At 45.9% G+C, this 23,907-nt stretch overlaps 1 protein-coding gene across 3 annotated transcripts; it reads right to left on the reverse strand.

The window, feature by feature from the left end:
• Positions 1-1,607: 1,607 nt before the first annotated feature.
• LOC146019432 (E3 ubiquitin/ISG15 ligase TRIM25-like) lies at positions 1,608-23,694 on the reverse strand. 3 transcript variants are annotated; one of them, XM_083151969.1, is made up of 3 exons: positions 23,594-23,694; positions 4,963-5,060; positions 1,608-3,757 (listed from the first exon to the last, which is right to left on the reverse strand). In XM_083151969.1, exons 2-3 carry the CDS (start codon positions 4,967-4,969, stop codon positions 1,929-1,931), a joined length of 1,836 nt encoding a protein of 611 aa, XP_083008095.1. In that variant the 5' UTR covers positions 4,970-5,060; positions 23,594-23,694; the 3' UTR covers positions 1,608-1,928. The 3 variants fall into 3 exon arrangements, with proteins under 3 accessions (XP_083008095.1, XP_083008103.1, XP_083008109.1); XM_083151977.1 differs by having other exon boundaries at positions 23,535-23,661; XM_083151983.1 differs by lacking the exon at positions 23,594-23,694 and adding an exon at positions 13,935-14,005.
• Positions 23,695-23,907: the final 213 nt, after the last annotated feature.

Consider the following 23,907-nt stretch of genomic DNA (forward strand, 5'->3'; position numbering starts at 1 on the left):
TGGCTAGCTCCACCATTTTTTCAGATTAAGATTAACATTAGCTAACTATTTCTTCTAATATATAATTAGTTATATAATTAGTTTCTCTTCAATAAACTGTTAGTAAAATAAATCCTTAACTATTCTACTTAACAATATTTGATAAATTCACTCCATAGAAAGTATTTTGTACCTCTATGCATTTGCTGGTATTAGCTGGAATTAAGAACCAGAGAATTTTGAGAGCAAGCTTTATTTTTTACAGCTTTAACAAAATGAAGAAAAACAGTTAATTCTACTACATATAAAAGTGCCGATACTTTTAACTTTGTTTTATTTCACATTTGATTCATCGAATTACAGAAATAAACAAAAAAATTGGCTGCTGACCAAAGAAAAAGGAAATTTCGAACAGCCTCGGAAGCCAAGGTAATTGGTGATTATCAGTAAGACAGTCTAACTAATAATTAGCCACAGATTTAAAAAGAGACCATTAGAAAATATGAGCAAGTTTCTTTGTAGACAACAAACTTGTTAAATGGCAAGCAACGTGCGGTATAGCCATTTCTCCATGGAGTCTACTAGCCATATATTTTGATTCTACCGAGACCATTCTTCACAACTGATCATTTGGTTCTGCAGTAAAGCTGGCCATACACCTACAGATTTATTGTCCGATATGGCTGGTTGGAACAAAAACCTGTTAATGGATCAGTTGATCATTTGCTTCGAAATGCTGGAAAAATTACAAACACTGTCAGATATCACCAGGCTTTTGATCCAATCAGCCAGATCGGACAATACATCTGTAGATATATGGTCTGCTTAACAGTGTCATGCATTGTAGTGTTTATTCCCAGTCTCTCTTAACAACTCAACATTAATTATATCTCAGCATGTACCTCAATCTGTTCTGTACCTATTTTTATGCAGCAGGTATTGCCTGCAGGAACTAAAGTAGTTAATGTGGCTCTAGAGGTAGGTACTAAACTTCTGTGGAAGCAATGAGTATACAGGGCTAACATCTTCTTGACTTTGTACTCAAGTTATTGTAGCAAACTGAACCGTACCTAGTAGGCTTCACTCTGCATGTTTCTAGTGTTCTTGGCAGGCTGACTAATAACAGAAAAGTTGCCCCAGATTGTCAGGGTGTGCTGCCTCTTATATTTCCGAATAAAAATTCCACCTAGCAACAAATTTATAACACATAATAATATTTCCTTAATACCCATCAGAAAAAAAAAAAACGAACCTAAATTAACATGGTTTACCTGAACACTAAAGAATCAAAACACAGTAACACTGGACTCGTGAGGGGAGAGAGGGGGCAAAGCTGGCAACAGGAAAAAAAAAAAAAGCTTTTATAAGTGATCACTGTAACTGACTGAGGATGCCCACATCACCAGAAACCATACCAATTGCTTGGGATGAACACACACAGGAGTTTTCAGTCATTAACACTATGGTAGGTGCCATTCATTCACTATTGATAGCAAACAGTACGTGTGCTTGGCCTAATCCTATAGAGTGAAAGTCACGATCTTATCGAGTGATCAGCTTTAAAAAAAAAAAAAAAAAGTCTAAACAAATCTTTGTGATCGAACTGCACAGCAATCAATAGCCAGAAATTCTAATGCAGATGTAAATTTTACTGTCGAAAACCATACAGACGAATGCATTTGTTTTTTTTTGCGACAGTCTTTACTAATAAACATGATTGCATGCAATACCAGCCACTCCTACAGCTTATTCTGGACTCTCTCAGGTGCAGCACCAAGTGCCCACTGTTGCCCCTGGTACAACTTTGTACATGACCTTGTGCTCATAGCAAAATAAATTTCTTGGCGTGCAGGCCAAGCACACTAAACCACACAGACCCTGAAAAGAGGTTATCTGCCTGGTGCATTTAAATGACAAAACATAGCTTCTAGAACCTTCTACAATGACAGTTAACTTATTATTTTTACCCAATCTTGCCAGACATAGAATGCAGCATGAACAGGCTCAGTGAAAGTGGTGGAAAATGTGTGCAGATGTTTGACTGGATTGGTCAGCGCATAAAATGACAGTCTTCCTTCGTCATAGTCCAGGTATACTCCAATTTGAAGGCAAGTACCCGCGAAGGGTATCGCTGTCTCTTTACTGTCATTTGCAGCCAAGTAACTTGAATCAGTAGTACATTTAGTTACACACCAAGATTTGTTATTGTAACCAATGCTGTAGTAGCATCCTTTTCTAGCTATGCTGGCATAGGCTATACCAATACTCCAGTACGCATCCTTACTGACCTCAACTTTCCAGTAATGTCTTCCTGAAGAAAAGCAGGTGCTGCTTAGAACCTGCCAGTACGCAAATCTTTCTGGTGTTTCTGAACAAAGCTTCTCGTTTGATAAGGAGGCAGTTTTTAAGTCCTCAGAAATATGTATATTTGAAGCGGCAGTATATATATCAAGTAGTATTTCGGATGTCTTCTGCACATAAAAACCTCCACTAACACTTTGCATAATCTTAGCTAAAGCCCCCTGCATGGACTCAGATAGTAAGTTTTCATCTAGAATTCCAACAGCACCTAGATCCTCTGCAAAAAGATCATTATCAGATTGAATGGCATATTCCATTTTATCCCCTTCAACTAGGTCTTCAACAGATTCTGCCTCATCTTCTTCCGTTTCATAATCTTCATCATCCATTTCTTCATCCTCAATTTGTTCCTCTTCAAAATCATCCTCTCCTTCCTCATCATAACCTTCTTCATCATCATAATATTCATCCTCCTCCTCTGCAATGTCATTAGCCAATTTTGTATCAACCTCTTCATCATTATCCTCATCTACATCTTCAGAAGTACTTGAGCTTTCTTCATGTTCCTCGTGCAACTCCTCTGAAGTCTGCACATCAAGTCCCGCTACATCTATTTCCTGAAGTAAAATACTAAATGGATCATTCAAGTTGCACAGTTTTTCAATGTCAACCATCTTCTGATGGTGTTTTCCATCTTCTAATTCTAACTGTTTTATTAAGTCGTCAGCAGCATGTACAACCTTTTGTTCCTGTTTGGATATATCATTCAAGATGGTCTCCTCCATGGCATCTAGCTGGCCTCTGATGTCCTTAATCAGTGTCGAGATTCGCTTTGATAAACAAACTTTTCTTTGGCGAGTATCTTTTTTGTGCTCTTGAAGATTCTCTACTCTTCTCATAATCCTCTCTCTCTTTGAAATGAGCATTTTAAGGATGGATGTCAATTTAGATTTCTTTTGATCGGATGCCTCAATTAAAGATTCCACTGCATGGCCCTTGTGTTTTCCAATCAGGCAACAGGAGACACAAATGCAGGTGGAGTCTTCAGAACAGTAATATTTAAGGACCTCTTTGTGGACAGAACACTTTCTGTTTTCCATTGAAGTGGTCGGTTCAACTAAAACATGCTCAACTGACTTGCTATGTACCCTCAGGTGATTTTCACAAAGACAAACTTCACAATGCAAACATGTTTTAACAGCGGGCACGGCAGACGAAAGACAGTTTGTACAGAAAACCTGGACTTTGACATTCTGTGACTGAGCAGACCTTAACTTCTCCACAACATTTCGGAGTATTGCTGGTTGGTCAGGTTGCTCCATCTTGCACTCAGGGTCAGAAAATATTGGAGATGCTTCCAGCACTCTACCAATGCACTCATAGCAGAAATAGAGTCCACATTTCAAAGTCATTGGTTCTTTTTGTGCAGTACAGATAGAACAATTCATAGTGTTTTCTGTCCCAGCAGAATCCGTATCTGGAAAGATCACAAGAAATACATGTTATTCAGTTTTATCTTATTAATATTAGGACACATCAATCTTACTAACAAAGGTACTTGTTTCCTATCACGGCGCCCATCGCATACCTTAATTAGTGGTATGCGATGGGACCCGATTTTGGGGTCCTAAGAGCCGCACTGTACAATTTTATTATCGCATCGCATGCCATTACAATGGCATGCGATGCGATTTCTAATTGTACAGGCACCCTGATGGGTGATTACTATGTTAAATGCACCCCCATGATCAACGCCAACCCCAAGTGTGGCGAGCACGCGAGGGGCGGCGGTACGCGTCCTCCGACCTTTTCATACACCCACTATCCACATCTGCGTGGAGTTGATTTTATATAGTGTGGCGAGCGCAGCGAGCTACCGAGCCCAAAGCGTGGCGAGCGCAGCGTGCCCCGCGAGGGGACACGGAATACATGTGAAGTTATCCGAGTCCCCTCGCCACACTATATAAAATCAACTCCGTTGTCGATAGTGGGGGTATGAAAAAGGTAGGACACCGCCTACCGCTGCGCTCGCCACGCTTCGGGTTGGCGTTCATAGCGGCGGTGGCGTTAACAATGGGGGTGCATATAACACAGTAATCACCCATCAGGGTGAATGTACAATTAAATCATCGTTTTGATCGCATTGCATGTGATGCGATCAACACGATGGCATAAGATTAAAATCGTGGGCGCCGTGCTAGGAAACAAGTACCCTAACAAACAAAACAAGGACAAGCGTTAAAATGGAGCAAGTTTTTATACAGCACTGGCACTAAAACACTTAAAGAAAAAAGAAAACATACAGTATATACTAGTGTTCACTCTAGTAGTGAGAGCGTGGGGGGGGGGGGGGGGGGGACCGGGCATGCCGACGGCACAGCTGGGGGCGTGCCCGGGCCACCGACGTCATGAAAGGGGAGTGCCCGGCGCGCCGCTGTCATGAAATGGGCGTGCCCGGGCCGCCACTGTCATCAAAGGGGGCGGGCCCGACCAACACTGTCAAAGGGTAGCCACTGTGCTGCCGGGGAAGCACCGGCATCCCCGTGAGGCTTTTTTAGCGGGGCGCTGCGAGAGGGGCAGGGCGCATTTTGCCCTTTGAAAATTGGGCAGGGCGCTAAAACAGCCTAGCGGGAACACTATATACACATCCACAGCATTAGTAATAATAGAGGTTTGCTTTACCTTCCATTACACTGTCTTACAACAAAAAGGAACAGCTGGCCTGTCAAGTATAAATGAATTACAGCTTCAAAGGACACCAGCTGATTGGTCAAGCGTCTCTGTAGGGAGAAAAAAAAAACATGCAACAGAATTAAACTGAATTCAGCAAATGGCAAAGACCTACACACAACAGAACTTGTGTTAGCACAAAAAAAAAAAATAGGATTTTGGGTACCTACCGGTAAATCCTTTTCTCGTAGTCCATATGGGATACTGGGTTGTATACTATGGGGTAGAGATCCTCCGCAGGAGAGACAGGCACATTAAAGCTTTTAGTGTGGGTGCACTGGCTCCTCCTCTCTACCCTCCCTCCACTAGTCAGTTAATGAAAAACTGTGCCGAAGGAGAGCTATGTGAGGAGGTATGTGAACAATAATTGTGGTGAGATTCTCACAGCACACCCAAACCAAAATTACAAAAGTAGGTGAACCATAACAACACTTCTGGGATCACCAATAAACCTTAGAGAAGGTATATATATATATATATATATATATATATATATATATATATATATATATATATATATATATATATATATATATATATATATATATATATATATATATATATATATATATATATATATATATATATATATATATATATATATATTTATATTTTAACAAGGCAACGAGCCTGAACAGTGTAAGGAACAGAACCATTACAGCAGAAAGCCGCACAGAGGCGGGCTCCCAGTATCCCATATGGACTACGAGAAAAGGATTTACCGGTAGGTACCCAAAATCCTATTTTCTCTACCGTCCAATGGGATACTGGGTTGTATACTATGGGGAGGTCCCAAAGCTACCAGAACGGGCGGGAACGTGCGGAGTCTGCTGTAAAACCGCTTGTCCGAACTGGGAATCCTCCCTGGCCAGGGTGTTAAATCTGTAAAACTTGACAAAAGTGTTACTCCCCGACCAAGTTGCGGCCCTGCACAGTTGCATGGCCGAGACACCTTGGGCAGCCGCCCAAGAGGTCCCAAGAGATCTGGTGGAATGGGCCTTTAATGCTTGGGGAAGGGCCAAACCAGCCGATGCATAGGACTGTTGTATGGTGCAACGAATCCAACGGGCTATGGTCCTGGTAGACGCAGGAGAACCCTTCTTTGCGCATCCTACAAAACAAACAGGCTATCCGACTTGCGAAGTCTAGCCGTGCGTTTTACATACTCCTTAAGAGTATGCACCACATCCAAGGAAAGTGGAATATCAGGATGTACCGCGCTGGAAGGAACCACAATGGGTTGGTTCAAGTGGAAGGCAGACACAACCTTTGGCAGGAACTGCGGCCTGGTCCTGAGTTCAGCCTTATCCTCGTGGAACACTAGGTAAGGACTCTGACAGGACAATGCCCTAAGCTCAGACACACGCCTGGCTGAGGCAAGGGCCAAAAGGACAACAGTCTTCCAAGTAAGGTGTTTTAATTTCACCTGTTCCAAGGGAACAAACCCGGCAGACTTGAGAAAGGTGAGGACCATATCCAAGTCGCAAGGCGCGGAAGGTGGCACAAAAGGAGGCTGAATCCTCAGCACCCCCTGCAGGAAGGTGTGGACCTCCGGCAACAGCCCCAGTTTCTTCTGAAAGAATACTGACAGAGCCGAGATCTGTACTTTCAAGGATCCCAACCGAAGGCCCCAATCCAAACCTGCTTGAAAGAATCTTAACAAATTGTTAAGACGAAATACCGCTGGCGGCAAGGCATTTCTTTCACACCAGGCTATATACTTCTTCCAGATTCCATGGTAGTGAAAAGCCGTGACTGGTTTCCTGGCACGCGTCATGGTTGTGATAACAGAGGGATGCAGGCCCTTAAGGCCTAATATCTGCCGCTCAACCTCCAGGCCGTCAAACGCAGCCGCGGTAAGTCCTGGAAGACAAACGGTCCCTGAAGGAGAAAATCTTCTCTTTGAGGAAGACGCCACGGGTCCTCTACCAGCATGGCCTGAATGTCCCCGTACCAGGCCCTTCGAGGCCAGTCTGGAGCCACTAGAATGGCTTCTACTTTCTGGTGCTGAACCCTTTTTTAGCACCCTTGCCAGCAAGGGTAGCGGTGGGAATAGGTACACCAACTGGAAGTCCCATGTCCAAGTCAGGGCAACCACTGCTGCTGCTCCTCGGTCCCTGGTCCGGGCACCGTACCTGTCCAGCTTGTGGTTCGACCGAGAGGCCATCAGGTCGATCTGAGGGAGCCCCCAAAGATCTACGAGGTCCTGGAACACCTGAGGGTGGAGTCCCCACTCTCCGGGGTGGAGAATGTGACGACTGAGGAAGTCCGCCTCCCAGTTGTCGACTCCTGGAATAAATATTGCCGACAGGGCCTTTACATGGCGTTCTGCCCAGGAGAATATCCTGTTGGTTTCTCTCATACAGGGCATGCTCCTTGTCCCTCCTTGGCGGTTGATGTAAGCAACCGTAGTTGCATTGTCCGACTGGACCTGTACCGCCCTGCAGCATAGGCTCCGCCTGTAGGAGGGCATATTGAACAGCCCTCAGTTCCAGGTTGTTTATGTGCAACCTGGCTTCCATCGGAGACCAACGGCCTTGCAGGCGAACTCCCTGTATCACGGCTCCCCAACCCCGAGGCTGGCGTCCGTGGTGATCAGGACCCAGTCCTGTATCTGGAAGCAGCGACCCGCCAATAGGTTCTGCGAATCTAGCCACCACTGAAGGGAGATTCGGGTCTGTGCAGACAGACAGATCCTTCTGTGCATCTGCTGAGGGGATCCCGACCACTTCGTGAGAATGTCCAGCTGAAAAATCCTGGAGTGGAACCTGGCATACTGGATGGCTTCGAAGGAAGCAACCATCTTGCCCAAGAGCCTCAGGCACAGGTGCACTGAGACCCAAGGACTTGATAGAACCTCTCTTACCAAGTCCTGCAAGGCTGAAGCCTTCTCGGGCGGCAGGAACACCTTCTGCTCCTCCGTGTCCAGAGTCATTCCCAGGAATACCATCTTCCGGCTCGGGATCAACGAGGATTTTGGTATATTTAAAAACCAGCCGTGTTCCCTCAGCACCTGCATCGTCAGAGCTAACGCACTTCTCAGGGCCTCCTCCGAACCTGCCTTGATCAACAGGTCGTCCAGGTAGGGTATGACATTTACCCTCCAGAGCCTGAGAAGGAACATCATCTCTGCCATGAGCTTGGTAAAGACGCGCGGGGCAGTTGACAGCCCGAAAGGTAGCGCCTGGAACTGGTAATGGCTGTTTCCCACAGAAAATCTTAGGAAGACTTGATGGGGAGGCCAAATTGGGACGTGTAGATAGGCGTCATTGACGTCCACAGCAGCCCTCTTTCCAGGGAGGCAATCACCGACCTGAGGGACTCCATTTTGAATTTGAACACCTGCAGAGAGGGGTTCAGAGACTTTAAATTCAAAATGGGCTTTACTGAACCATCTGGTTTGGGGACAAGGAACAGATTTGAGTAATAACCCTGACCTTGTTCCTGTCTTGGTACGGGTATTATTACCTCGGACAAGAGGAGCTTTTGAATGGCCCCCTGAAGGAGCGCCTGATCCTCCAATGAGGCTGGAAGGGCCGACTTGAAGTATCTTCGAGGAGGAGGACCGGCAAACTCCAGCCTGTAGCCTGCTGAAATTAGATTCCTGGCCCAGGAGTCTAGGCAGGAGGCGTCCCACTGCTTGCTGAAGTGCGACAGACGGGCCCCCACCTCGAGATAGTCTTGTGGTGGGTGTACCCGGTCATGCTGCTGGCCTGGAGGCAGCAGGGGCGGTGGAACGGTCCTGATGGCCTGAGGTGTTGTGCTTTCTGAACTTCCCTCTTGTGCCTCTGCTAGCGTTAGAGGCGCCTCTGGCCTTAGGGCGGAACTTGGACCCGCGAAAGGACTGCTGGGAGGGTCCAATGAAAAAGGCGTTTTGCTGCCGTGGGGGCTGATGGGAGGATGGTGGATTTCCCTGCTGTAGCCTTAGAAATCCAATCATCCAGCCCACTGCCAAAGAGCCTTTCCCCGGTGAAGGGTATGCTTTCCACACTCTTCTTGGAACCCACATCAGCCACCCACTGGCGCAACCACCGAGCCCGCCTAGCCAACACAGCCATAGCAGAATTCCGCGCATTTATAGCGCCCAATTCCTTTTGCGCTTCGCACAATATCCGTGCGGTATCCTGAATGTGGCGCAGGTTTTCCCCAATCTGAGTCACGGACATGTCCCCCAACAAACCCTCTTGGATCTGCGTGGACCAAGTATAAATGGCCTTAGCCATCCAGTAACTTGCCAGTACCGGGCGTTGTGAAGCCCCGCTGGCCGCAAACATAGAGTTTTGCATTGCCTCAAGTCTCCTATCTGCACCATCCTTGAGTGTGGACACCCCAGGGACTGGTAACAGCACCTTCTTGGAAAGGCGTGAGACAGCGGAATCCACCGCTGGCGGTTCCTCCCTTTCTTCCTACCAGCAGGATCAAAAGGATATGCATTAGTGAAGCGCTTTGAAAGCTGGAATCTCTTTTCGGGGTTCTGCCAAGCACTCTTAAAAGCACTTTCTAACTCAGCCTGTTCTGGGAAGTACACCGGCTGTTTTCTCTGGGTCATGAAGAAGGAGTCTCCCTCAGAGGATTCCTCCATAGGAAGCTCTAACACCTCCCTAATGGCCTTAATCAGAGGCTCAGAGCCATGAGCCAAAGACTGCTCCTGAACAATCTCTTGTTCATTCTGCTCCTCTCCCTCATCAAGGATGTCATCATCATCATCGTCAGAATCAGGGGCCATTGCAGTAGCAGGCCGCTTAGGAGGCTGAGCAGGGGGAGGGGTGAGGGTATCAACCCTGGCAGACAACATGGCTAACTCCCTTTGTACCCTCTGCGTCTGTCTGTGTATTGGCAGAGAGCTGGGAAGCAGCAGAGTCCATCAGCGTTTTTATGCTGCTGGCCCAGGCAGGCTCTTGACTATCAGCCTGAGACCCATCCACAAGTTGTGGGGCCCCCCACTGACCTGAGAGGTCACTCCACTGGGTTGTGGAAGCATACACGGCTCACAGGTGACCTGTGACTGTGAAGCTGGTATAAACCTTGTGCTGCACACCATGCATGTTAGCTTTTTCACCATGATGAAGCAACAGGACACCCCCAGCAGCGTACCCACGCACACACATCAACACTCAAACTGATGTACTGTAATCTATCACAGTATAAGTGTAATGCAGCCTTGTTTAAAGACTATGTATGTGGACAAGTGGTTAACTAGCCAGTGGGGAGACTCAGAGCAATATTGAGGGGACCAGTACACCCAAAACCTTAACTCACGGATTGTAGTGAGCTGGTAGCACAAAACACACAGTGATATATATCAACACAGTGTAATAACAGAGCCAAGCAACGCTGCTGCGCTGTTAAACTTGCTGTCTCTGCTGCTGCTGCAAGGATCACATCCAACCACGCCGCTGAGGTGCTGTAATGGCGACCTCTGGAAGCGTGAAGAAGCAGGCAGCAGAGACAGAGCGCGCCCAGCAGAGCCTGGTCCCGCTCTGAGTGAAGCCCCGCCCCCTTTGCACGGAGCTGGCGCTTCCAGTATATTTATACTGGCATATGCATCGTTTTTCACATAAAATGCAGTTTTCCACATAAAATGTTATAAAAACCTGCTGGGCATCCCTGGTGGTCCAGCGGCATTACCCTATGCCAGTCTGATGAGGGGGTTTCGCGCGGTCCCTGCGAGAGGGCCGCCGCTACTCCCGCCGCCATCTTGCCGCACGGAGCAGTTGGGGTGTCCCCTTGTGGGACCCCCAACCTGTACTCACCACAGACGTCTTCGGACCAGTCAGGGGGTGTGCGGCAGCTGGGGGGCCTGCTCGCTACAGCGCAATGCTGTGCGGTGACAGGCCCCAACTCAGGACAGATTGTCCTGCAGCAGGGTCGTCTCTGACCTTAAGAGGTCGTGGCCTGACCCTTCCCCTGACACCCTCGAAGTAGGACAGCTGCCTGGTCAAAGCAGCGCCCCAAAATAATAAACTAAATAAAACTTTGAAGAAAACTCTGGAGCATCCAGAAGCACTGCCTCTCCTGAGGCACATTTTTCTAAACTGACTAGTGGAGGGAGGGTAGAGAGGAGGAGCCAGTGCACCCACACTAAAAGCTTTAATGTGCCTGTCTCTCCTGCGGAGGATCTCTACCCCATAGTATACAACCCAGTATCCCATTGGACGGTAGAGAAAAAGGACATGCTATCTAATATATAGGATCACTGAAGGAATGTACTGCAACAACAAATATGAACTCACCTTCTCATCACAACTTGTCTGTAACCTACACTCTCTGCGCTGAATTCTACATCAGAAACTTTCCTGCACCTGTATTTATATCTGCACATTTTTTACTAACATCTTAATGCACGTTTTCCCAAAGTAATTTTTGCCTTTATATACTTGCAATTCAAGTCTAAATTACTATTTTTTTTACTTATTCAATCACCCCTATGGATTGTAAGCTTGCGAGCAGGGCCCTCATACATTTGACTCTGTAAATACCCAGTTTGTTGTATCACCGTCTCCTTTGTAAAGCGCAACAGAATATGCTGCGCTATATAAGAAACTGTTAATAAATAAAATATTATTTACAGATCTTAGGAACAGCCATGGGGACGAGGTTCGTGCCCAGTTTTGCCAACATATATATGGGCGCATTTGAAGATGCACACATATTGGGGCGGGACTGGGCGCAGACCTATGGCCGATATATAGATGATTTGTTTTTAATTTTTCTTCCTCAGTTATTATTACACCTTAATCACAATAATTATAATTTAAAATTCACAGGAACATGCCCTCTCCAGGATAAGTGCATTATACTTGGTGGAGATTTCAATATACCGTATATACTCGAGTATAAGTCGACCCGAATATAAGCCGAGGCACCTAATTTTACAACAAAAAAAACTGGGAAAACTTATTGGCTCAAGTGGGACCCTCACTCGAGTATAAGCCGAGGGGGGCCTTTTCAGCATAAAAAATGTTCTGAAAAAGTAGGCTTATACTCGAGTATATATGGTAATTGCATCCAGATAGATGGATTGCCAATCATAAGCTAATACCGCCTTTAGACAAAAAAAAAAATAGGTATCAACTTTCTCACGTCCCAACTACACCTAACAGATATATGGCGCCTACATCATCCCACCCCTCATAACTCTTACTCACAGATTGATTACTTTTTAACATCTGATTCCAATGCAGCCAGAACACTCTAGTCTAATATCGAACCAATTGCCCTTACAGACCACGCACTAATTTGGTTTACCCTTAAGCCCCTTATCTCCTTAGGTACTTTTCGGTCCTGGCGTTTCCCGAGATACTCATTATCCTCCACTAAATTTAGGGACTCCGTTTTAACTTTCTGGAACAATTATGCACTTAACAATGCTGATCACTCAGATGACCCTTTTCTGTTCTGGCAGACAGCTAAGGCAGTCTTGCGTGGAGATATACTCTCCTTTACTACACAGGATAAGAAACACCGCTCAGAGGCGATGCGTGAAGCCCAATTTAACCTGACCAATGCCTATCAATCATTCCGTAAATCCCCGACCCCACATATGAAAAAAATATATGTAGAAAAACGGATCCACTATGATGCATTAATACAGCAATTGGGTGACAATAAAATACGCAACAATAAATTCATTTTCCACATGCATGGAGATAAAAATGGCAAACTCCTCTCTCACTTACTACAAGGAGATAGAACTAACTCAGCCATTGTGGCTCTGCGGGACAGCGAGGGGTCACTAGCTTATGACGGACCAGATATTTTAAATATCTTATACCAATTCTATTCTTCCCTTTATGCCCAAGAACCAATTAATGCCAACAACAAACAAATTTTCTGGAATAATAGCTCTCTTCCCCAACTAACAGACTCCCAGGAATCCTCACTTATAGCGCCTATTACTGAGGATGAGGTATCCTTGGCGATTAAAAATTTAAAACCCAACAAATCCCCAGGACCTGATGGTCTTACGGGAGAATTCTATAAAATCCTTAAACCTACCATCATCCCCACTCTGGTTTCCTTCTATGATAAACTATTAGAGGGTCATGTTCCCCCCGTTATTTTAATGATGCCATCTTGAAAGTACTCCCCAAGCCGGGAAGGGATCCTACACTGCCAGGTTCGTACAGACCGATATCACTCCTCAATGTGGACTATAAAATCTTCACTAAAATAATAGCAGAACGGTTCAAGCCAATCATACCGATATTGGTCCATTGCGACCAAACTGGATTTGTATGGGGAAGAAATTCAGTATCAAACCTTCGGAAAGTCCTATCTGTCCTTCAGCATTTTGAGGATCTACAGGAAAGCAACCTTAATGTTCTCCTGTCACTAGATGCCGAGAAGGCATTCGACCTGGTAGTGTGGGATCACCTTTTTGAGACCTTTGGTTTCCAACCAATAATTAATACCCTGCTCCAATCTCTATACGCCTTTTCCTCTTCTAGAATTGTGGCAAATCTCATTTCTGACCCATTCACTATCCACAGGGGCACTCGACAGGGATGTCTCCTTTGTTATTTGCTTTAGCACTGGAACCATTAGTAGTAGCTTTACGTTTCAACCCCCAATTTAACGGTATCTCCATTAACAAATGATGAAGCTGTCACTTTTTGCCGATGACATGTTACCGTTTGTCTCCAATCCCTCTCAATCAATCCCAGCCATCCTGATGGAAATTAATAAGTTCGGCTCTTTTGCAGGCTATAAGGTTAACTGGCAGAAATCCAAAGTCCTCCCACTCACTTGTCCTGACCAACTATCCCAACATTCTATTATTAGTTCTTCCTTCCGTATCACACTAACTAAATTGAAATATCTTGGTATTTTTATTACACCGTCTATACATAGACTATACTTTGCTAACTTTCCCCAAATCATTGAAAAAATTATCCAACAACTTTCACATTGGACAAACTTACCTTTATCCCTTCTAGGCCGACTGGTCGTTGTTAAAAATGTCTTATTCCTAAAACTGGCATACCCTCTCCAAATGCTCCCCCCTCTTCCTTTCTAGGTCTGATGACAAGAAATGCAAAAAGTGTGACTTTTTTGTGGAAAGGTAAGAAACCAATAATTTCTAAAAAACGGTTTATATATCCTAAATCTAGAGGTGGAATGGGTCTCCCTGACGCCTCCACCTTCTCTAAAGCAGCAGCTTTCCGTTACATCTCAGACTGGTGCTTACGCACAGACCGCTATACTAATTTATCTTTGGAAGAGGAACTCTTCTCACCATACTCCCCTGCTGCCCTCCTACACTTATCCCCTTCAAAGATCCCCAAGAGCGCTTTGTCGAACATCCTGTTTAAATATACTTACCAAGCATGGCTTTATATCAATAAAAAGATTAAATCTGACCCCTCCAGTTCTAAATTAATCCCACTTTGGGGCAACCAAGACTTCCCACCCTCCCTTTCGATTGCTCACTACAACAGCTGGAAGGTGAAAGGTATTGCTGCAATTAAAGACATTTTTGACCCAGGGGGCACCCTGTATTCCTTTCAACAGCTAACTGATAAATATGAACTACCAAACTCCCAATTTTATTTATATCTCCAATCTAGACATTATGCCCTTAGTAAACTATCCTCGACAAACACGGACCGACACTTAAACCCACATCCATTAGGCCCATTATTCACCCTAACATCTCTATATACTTTTAAGATTAAATTTATTTATGATGACTTACTCCCTGGTGAGGTTGGAAAACTATGGTCTGGGATATGGGACGCATGGTCACGCGACTTCCCAAAAATAGATAACCCAGAACATCTTTTACTATTAATACCTACATCTTTAAAGTACCTTAGGTCTGCAAAACTACAAGAAGTGCATATAAAATTCTTAAATAGAGCGTATTTCTCCCCAGCACAAAGGAAACATATAGTTGAAGAAGAGAGTCAGGCCTATGCCGGAAATGCAAAACCCAGTCAGCTACATTTGCACATAACGTATGGTTTTGTCCAAAAATTCAACGCTTCTGGCTGAAATTACACTCATTAATAAAATATTAAAAAGTTTTCTCTTCCCTTTTCATGGGAACCATTCGTTCTAGCAGACTTTGCCAAATGGTCCGCTCCGACTAGTCAACCCCTCCCTACACCATTTTTGACTATCTTAATCACTATTGCCAGGAAAGTCCTCCTGCAGAAGTAGATATCCAACCAATCACCACTGTTAAGTACTGTCACTCAAGAACTACTCTCTATTCTTTACTTTGATAGACGCGTAGCTATATTAGATATAGAAGAGGGAGTCAAAACATTCTACAAACGTTGGGACCTCTATTTAGATTATATCCCGAAACCACAATCAGAGGATATAATGCAAATTTTTGAAAACACAACCTGGTCCTTATTGAGATCTATAGCTTAATCACATTAACTGGGTGTATACACCGAAAAAAATAATGAATTTGAGATTGAGAGGCTTGGGCTGCCGGGTGGCCCCACCCATGTAACTCAAGTACCTCATATACCTCACGTATTTCCTTATGGGGCAACCCGACCTTTCCCCCTTTATCTCCCACATATGGCGAGATAAGGGCTTGTCGTATTCAGCCAAGGTTTTTGACCCTGAGAGGCCAGCTTCTATCATTTCAGATGCGCAAAAACATATGGATTTACCCCAAATGCATTTTTCCATGTATTTGCAAACTAGAAACTACCCCTCACCACTCAAACGCATCTCCTCTTTCTATCTCAGATCCATTCCTGCACACACTAAACCTATGTGACAAAATGATGTGTCTGCCATTCCCCCCCAATAAGCTCCATACACACTTGCCGATACCAGGCATCGGCAAGCGCCGGCTCAGAGTGGTGAGTGACGGCTGTGCTATCACTGCAGCAAGGCCGTCGTTAATGATGACCTCACTTCTCCGGACATGCTGAATGAGGGAGGGGATTGTTTACGTGCAGGAGTGTGCATCATTAACCCCTTCCCGACATTTGACGTACATTTACGTCATGGTCGGGATGTACTTCCCGACACATGAAGTAAATGTACGTCATGACTTCAAAGTGTCACCGCGTCTAGGGACGCGGTGACAGAGGGACGATGTCTGCTGTCCCTGACAGCAGACATCTTCCCTCATTGCCCAGGGGGGGCAGCGATGCCCCCCGCCATGGGCGATCGCTGCGATTGGCTGTTCAAACGTGAACAGCCAAAAGCAGCGTTTACTGTGTAATGTGTAAAATTTAGACTCTGCTGCCCCCTAGCGTCCAAAAAAAATAAAATAAAGTTGAAATAATGATGTAATAATAAAGTTTAGATATGGTCTATGTTAGATATTAACTATTTTGAGTGGTATGATTATTTGTATCACAAGCAGAAAATGTAACATTTCGCAAAATGTTCATTTTTTTTACGACATTTTGGTATTTTTCACGAAAAAAAAAAAAAAACTGTATCGACCAAAAGTACAATGTGTCACGGGAAAACAATCTCAAAATCATTGGGATAAGTAAAAGCAAAAAAAAGTTATCCCCACTTAAGTGATACCTGTCAGATTTGAAAAAAAGGCCTCTGTCAGGAAGGCAAAAACATGCTGCGTCGGTAAGGGGTTAATGACAGGGAGTGTACATACGATAGTCTGTAAGTTCTAACAAGCAGGGCCATCTTTCCTCATGTACCATATATTGTCTTATTTATGCCATTGTCTTCTCCCCATGCTTACAGGTTCTATGAACCTGCTTGCTGCACCCATACAGGATTCAGTTAGTATAGACTATGTTGTTATTATGAATGTGTATGATTACGTGCTTGTACTGTGTATTGTCAGGTTTTGCTGTTAATCAGGAATATGTATTCTATAAGGTGCTGCAATTCTTTGAGGTACCCAAATATATTAACACTAGGTGATTCATCGCGCCCTACGGGCGCTCTTCACACCGTCGTAAGTGAACATTAATTTGTGAACATTTGTATATGAGAAAGATGGTTAGAATTGTATGAAAGATGGCCTGTATTGCAACTTGAGTTATAGGTGAAATGTGTTAAATAGAGAGCATATGATTTGGAAGGGGGTGTGTATTGTTTTGTTTAATTAAAAAGCGGTCACAGAGTAAGATGTACATTGATAGTGTGGATGGTACAGTGACATTTGTGGGTGTGGGGGGGGGCTGTGTGCGCATGTTGTTTAGGTGTGTGTGTGCGTGCAATAGTATAGTAGGGTGTTTTTGGGTCAGCGGCTCCCCACTGGCGGAGGTCACGACACAGGAAAACAGGAGGCTGGGTAGTGATAGGGGTGTGTGGGCATAAGGGGGACTAAAGAGGAGGGTGGGAGACACAGTGCAGCTTCTGCCAGTGGGTGAGGGTCCAGTGTGGCAGTACAGGAGTACAGGACGGTGCCCCTGAGTCAGTGTCTCCTCCTACTGGGTGGGAGTTCGGGTGCATGAGAGCAGGAGGCTGGGCTATGAGGCATGATAGGGGCATGTGGGCAAAACAGCGTCAGCGACTCCCCAGTGGTGGAAGTTACGGTTCAGGAGAGCAGGAAGCTGGGTAGTGATAGGGTGTGTGGGCATACAGGGGACTAAAGAGGGGAGCAGGGGTGCCGTGAATTGCGGGAGGGCGCGGGGGGTGCCGTGAATCAAGGGAGGGAGGGGGCGCAGGTGTCGGCGAATCGCGGGAGAGGGCGGGGGTCTGCAAAGCGTGGAAGGGGGCGTGAATTGCGGGAGGGGGGGTTGCAAATTGAGGGAGGGGGGTGACGTGAATCGTGGGAGGGGGCATGAATCGTGGGGGGGGGGGTCCGCGGGGGGTCCGTGAATTGCGGGAAGGGGGGGCACGGGGCGCGATGAATCACCTAGTTGGTTATATATTCTTGTAGAAGGATGGTAGGATGTTGCTGTCATTCAGAATGCATTTACATAAACAGTAATAGTAGCAGTCAAAGATCTGACTTAAAACACCTACAGTAAAACAGAACAGGTGTTATATATTATACAAATAATTGGTTGATGATGTCTAGGTTGACGCGCACATAGTTGTCACTGTAAAAAAATTGCTACAAGAAAAAATCAACACAGAAAGGTCAACACATGTAAATGTTGACATAAGTGTGGCACTTCATTGGTGTCCATGTCGACACATGAGAATGAATATGAAAACATTAAAAAAAGAAAAATAAATCTTCAAAAACTCATGTCAACCTTTTTCATTGTCGACCATAGCCGTGTCAGTGTTTTGCATGTGCCATTTAATCCTGGGGTTGCCGTGAATCGCGAGCGGGGGGGGGGGGGGGGGGGGGGGGAGGGAGGGAGGAGGTGAGGTGTGTCCGCGAATCACGGGAGGAGGGGTCGTGGGTGGATGCCGTGAATTGCGGGAGGGGGGGTCCCGGGGGGTGTGGGTGCCGCGAATCGGGGGAGGGGGGGACTCGGGGGGTCGCAGGGGTGGGGGGTTGCCGCAATGACAGGGGGGGGGGGGATCGCGGTAGGGGGGGTCGCGGGGGGTGGGGGGTACCGCGAGGAAGGGGGGGCCTGGGGGGTTGGCACAAATCGTGGGAGGGGGGGTCGCGGGGTGCCACGAATCGCAGGAGGGGGTGTGTCATGGGGTGGGGCCGCAAATCGCGGGAGTCGACGCGAATTGGGGGGGTGTGCTGTGAATCGCAGGAGGGGGGTCGCCGGGGGGTGCCGCGAATCGCCACAAGAAAAAATCAACACAGAAAGGTCAACACATGTAAATGTTGACATAAGTGTGGCACTTCATTGGTGTCCATGTCGACACATGAGAATGAATATGAAAACATTGAAAAAGTGAAAAATAAATCTTCAAAAACTCATGTCAACCTTTTTCATTGTCGACCATAGCCATGTCAGTGTTTTGCATGTGCCATTTAATCGTGGGGTTGCCGTGAATGGGGGGGGGGGGGGGGGGGGAGGGACACATTGCTCTGTTTCTGGACTTTCTTCTTAATTTATGGATTACCATCACCTGTGCTCAAACACCTTTCTTATCAATTACCCTGTTTAAAACAGGTGATGACAATCATAAATTAAGATGGAAGTCCACAAACAGAGCATTCTGTCCCTCCTGGAGAGGGTCATGTTGGGAGGTATGGGGGGGCGGGGCGCTCACCTGGTGTGTCTGGTGAGTAGCTGTGTCTTTGCTGTGTAACATGGAGAGGGCTGGTTCTCTGTCGTGTGAGTCAGTCATGTGAGTCAGAGGCTCCACCCAGCGTTACAGCTTCAGACACACTTTGAGTGACAGATGTAGCCAAATATATAAGAGATTATAAAATAACAAGAACAGTGATTGGGCACTTAATAAAAATGAGACTTGCAATTACCACAAGATACTCATATACCCCTTTCACATCGCATCTAATTACCGGTTTGACTAGTGTTCATTCTAGCACCCTCCAACTTTGAAAACCCATGCAGTTCCTCTTCCCTGCCTGGGGTGTCGCTGTCTGCTGTAGTGCTTCTAGCACAGTGTGGTCTGTATATCAGCACTGATATGCAAACCAGTCCTGTGCTAGAAACACCACAGCAGACAGCGACACCCCAGGCAGAGAAGAGGAACTGCATGGGGTTTTCAAAGTTGGCATGTGCTAGAATTAACACTATTTATTCTGAAGAAACCGTCATTCCTGAAGGACGGAGAAACGCGTTAAGAGTGCCCCTCTCCCCGTCTGATTGTCACCTGCCACCAAGTCGGACCTTGCCAAACCTGGGATACCTTGATCACATTAAAGGAGACTCCCCGAAACAGGTCTGTGGATACGGAACTTTCACCTGATAAGTGGAGCGCGGTGGATGCCGTGAATCAATCGACAGGAGTGGAAGTAGCTATACAAACGAACCGTGTATCTGTATTCCGTGTAGCGTCTGCCCACAGCTGGGTCTGAGCAGTCGGCTCCCTGACGCAGTTCGCTTACCTCGCTGCTGCGGTCAGGTTTTGGATACCAAAGCCGGTCATTACATCCAAGGCTACCCGCTACCTCACACTGTCAGGACCGCTCCTTCACCACAAAAGCTCCTTGGAGGTGACTGTCACACAAGTGAGACCATAAAAACACAGGTGCTGCCTTGCACTTAACCCTTGACTGTTTGCCTACAGATTATTGCTCCATGTGTAGCCCTCTTATTACAACTAAAATCTACTCTTCCATATAAAAATCGTCCGATTTGGACTATTGGTGTATACAGTTATAAATTGGAAGTACAACATCTTTGTGGATTTGAGACTGTGAAGGCTAAGGTAGCCCAAAAATTGGATTATAATACCTTTCAGGGTTCTTGGCTATAGACCACTTGGCAAGAATTGGCTTGTGACATCTGCTCCCCCCCCTGTATTTTATATTATATATTTTATATTAAACTGTAATATATCTGTATTTACGTACTAACTGCTATTGATGTTCTTTGTATGTAATATTTTACAATAATACAAATTAATTTAAACCTGTTTCTTGCGCTAGTTTTTACTATTTTCTTGTGCAAATTACCACAAGATACTCATATACCCCTTTCACATCGCACATAATTACTGGTTTGACTAGTGTTCATTCTAGCACCCTCCAACTTTGAAAACCCATGCAGTTCCTCTTCCCTGCCTGGGGTGTCGCTGTCTGCTGTAGTGCTTCTAGCACAGTGTGGTCTGTATATCAGCACTGATATGCAAACCAGTCCTGTGCTAGAAACACCACAGCAGACAGCGACACCCCAGGCAGAGAAGAGGAACTGCATGGGTTTTCAGAGTTGGCGGGTGCTAGAATGAACACTATTGACCCATTAATTGGTGCGATGTGAAAGGGGTTACCGGTTACAGCTAACTGGTAGCAACACGGCAATACGAACTGGGTAAAAAGAAGGGTTCTTACCGGTACGTTGCAGTGTTGCTGTGCAGTGTGAAGGGGTAAATCGGGTTTAGCGACCCGGTTCCCGCTCTGACGTTCCGCCGCGTCCCCACATGACATCAGCGAACCGGCAATATTGTCAGTTCGCAGATGAGAGCTGAACAGACCACACATGCAGGGTCACACCGGGACTGAACCGTTTCAAAGTCCAGGTGTGACCCTGCATTTGTGTTCTGATAGCGGTATTACTGAACTCTGGTGTTTCAATCAGACTCTGCCACGTGTATAAAATCAAACACCTAGCCATGCAGTCTCCATTTGCAAACGATTGTGATACCAAATAGGTAATTTTGAAGAGCACAGTAACATTAAGCATGGTACTGTGAGATATGCCACCTTTGCACTAAATTTGAGAACATTTCATCCCACAACTGTAAGTGAATTTATAAAATGGAAGTGTTTGTCAACAGCAGCAACTCGGCCATGAAGCGGAAAATCACAGAGGTGGTCAATGTCTGCTAAAACGCATGGAGCGTAAAAGTTAACATACTGCCGATTCCATAGCTGAAGAGTTTAAAAACTCCACTGGCATTAATTTAAGTACAAAAACTGTGCAGTTGGAGCTTAATAGAATGGATTTCCATGGCTGAGTAACTGCATGCAAGCCTCACAACACCATGTCCAATGCCAAGCACACCGATATTGCACTGTGGCGCACTGGAAATGTGTTCTGTGGAGTGATGATTCACGCTTTTCTCATTGGTAGTCAGATGGGCGAGTATAAGGGATGTTACCTGCCTGACTGAATTATGCCCTCTGTTAACTTTGGTGGAAGATAGATAATGGTATGGGCTTTTTTTTAGGGTTTGGGCTAGGCCCTGTATCTCCAGGAAGATCAATCCTAATGGTTCAGCATATCAAGACATTCTGAACAATGCTATGCTTCCAAATATATGGAAACAGTCTGGAGAAGGCCATTTTCTATTCCAACATGATTGCACTCCAGGTCACAAAGAAGGCATCTGGTGTGCGGGCCAGTCAGAACTTGGCTCGCACACAGTTCTGACCTCAACCTTTGGGATGAACTGAAATGAAGATTGTGAGTCTGACCTCATAAACCAGGCATGTGTTGTAAAACTATAAGTCCCATCATTCCTTGCCACAGTTTTGCCATTAGGGAATAGTAAAACTATGGAAAGGCATGCTGGGATGTGTAGTTTCACAACAGCTAGAGGGTCATAGTTTGGACATGCCGGTCATAAATGCTCTATAGAATAAATTGACACACATTCCAACGGACAGACTACAACATCTTGTGGAAAGCCTTCCATAAATATGTTATACAGACGGAGCCACGCTTATCTATCCAGCCGGCGTGCCGGAACGACCCTGAGACAGGGACACGCGAGCGCTTCGCACACATGTGCGTTCCATTCTCGGCACGTCAAGATGGGGCGCTTTCAGGATGGGTAAGCCCAGCTCCATCTGTACCTGCAAAAGGGAGACAACGTCCATATAAAAGCTTATGTATCTGAAAACAGTGTCACTGCAGTTCCTGTTGAAGTAATTGTCTGATGTACAAATACTTTTGTCCATATAGGGCAGTGATTCCCAACCCTGGTCCTCAAGTACCCCCAACAGTACATATTTTCCATGTCACCCAGCAGGTGCACAGATTATTCAGGCATATTTTAAAAGATCCACAGGTGGAGCTAATTATTTCATTGATTCTGTGTGGAGACCTGCAAATCGTGCACTGTTGGGGGTACTTGAGGACCAGGGTTGGGAACCACTGATATAGGGGATTACTCTGGTCCGTTTGCAAGGACTGCACGTTTGCACAGGGATCGATGTTTTGCATATGCACATGTGCAGCGTGTGGGGGTGGGGCGTGCATATCGGCATTCGCAGGGCAGCATCTGGTAGACTCGCAATGCTGCAAATTCACAGCCTTGCAAATCGACCAGAATAAGGTCCATAGTGTGGAAAATAAGAATTCTGATAGATCATGCATCCAGGACTACTCTGTACCACTTCCTGGCAGGGATGCAGCATTTATACAATGGGCATAAGTCAACATCTCGGATAATTGAAAAAAACAGTCCAAAGCCCAGATCAGTGTTCAAAGTTTTAAAACCTTTTCCACAGTAAAGGTTTTGAAACATTTGACACAGAACTGGGCTATACAGGATTTTATTTTCAAGTCTTTGTGAGTGCCGCCATACGCCCATTGTACATACATATGCTCAGTGATTTGCATAGACCCCAAACTGTCCCGATATAGGCAAGAGTTCCTATTTGAGGGTTCTTACCCACATTCTTAGTCACAACAGGCTCGTCCCAATCTGGTTGAAGGGTATGTCAAACACTTATTGGCTGGCACATGAACCATAGTGTGCCAAGCATTAGTGGACCCAGATAAGGGCACTGCAGTACATTGACAGCACATACTGTAGGCACACCCTGTCTCACTGGCACCATGCTTACCCAGCTCTGGTTACAGTTGGCAGTCATGCCATGAACCTCACACATGTTACATCTACTGGAAGTCAGTTTCCACACTATACACACAGAGGACAAACATGCCGCAGCATTTACCAAGGAGAGCACATCACACAGACACAGGTCATATAGCCTACTGCCACACGGCGCTGCTACTGGCTATAGGCTTGCGGTATATGCAGACCGGTGTTATAGAAGGGCATGGCCTGTAATATACCTTTCCTGTGCTGCAACGGGACCCCACCAGCAATGACCGCAAACACACGCGTCGCTTACCGCTATCTCCCGCAACTACTAGACTCACTGCCACAGCGCGGGAAACCTCGTCCACTGCGCAACGGCGGAGACGGGAGAGGCGGGACTGGCGAGAAGAGGCGGGCCGGGGGTGGAGAGGGAAGAGGCGGGGCGGAAAGGGGAGAGGCGGGGCGGAGAGGGGAGAGGCTGGACGGGAGCGAGAGGCAAAGCGTCCTGCTGTTGCAGGTTTTTTTTTTTTATTATTATAATATCAAATTACAAGAGGTACCATCACCACCAGACCACGACACACGACAGTCAGCAACTATCCTCGGCTCATGCTAGCAGCAGCACAT

Source organism: Crinia signifera, chromosome 1 (assembly GCF_055691185.1).
Source record: "Crinia signifera chromosome 1, ASM5569118v1, whole genome shotgun sequence".
Classification (NCBI taxonomy): Eukaryota; Metazoa; Chordata; class Amphibia; order Anura; family Myobatrachidae; genus Crinia; species Crinia signifera.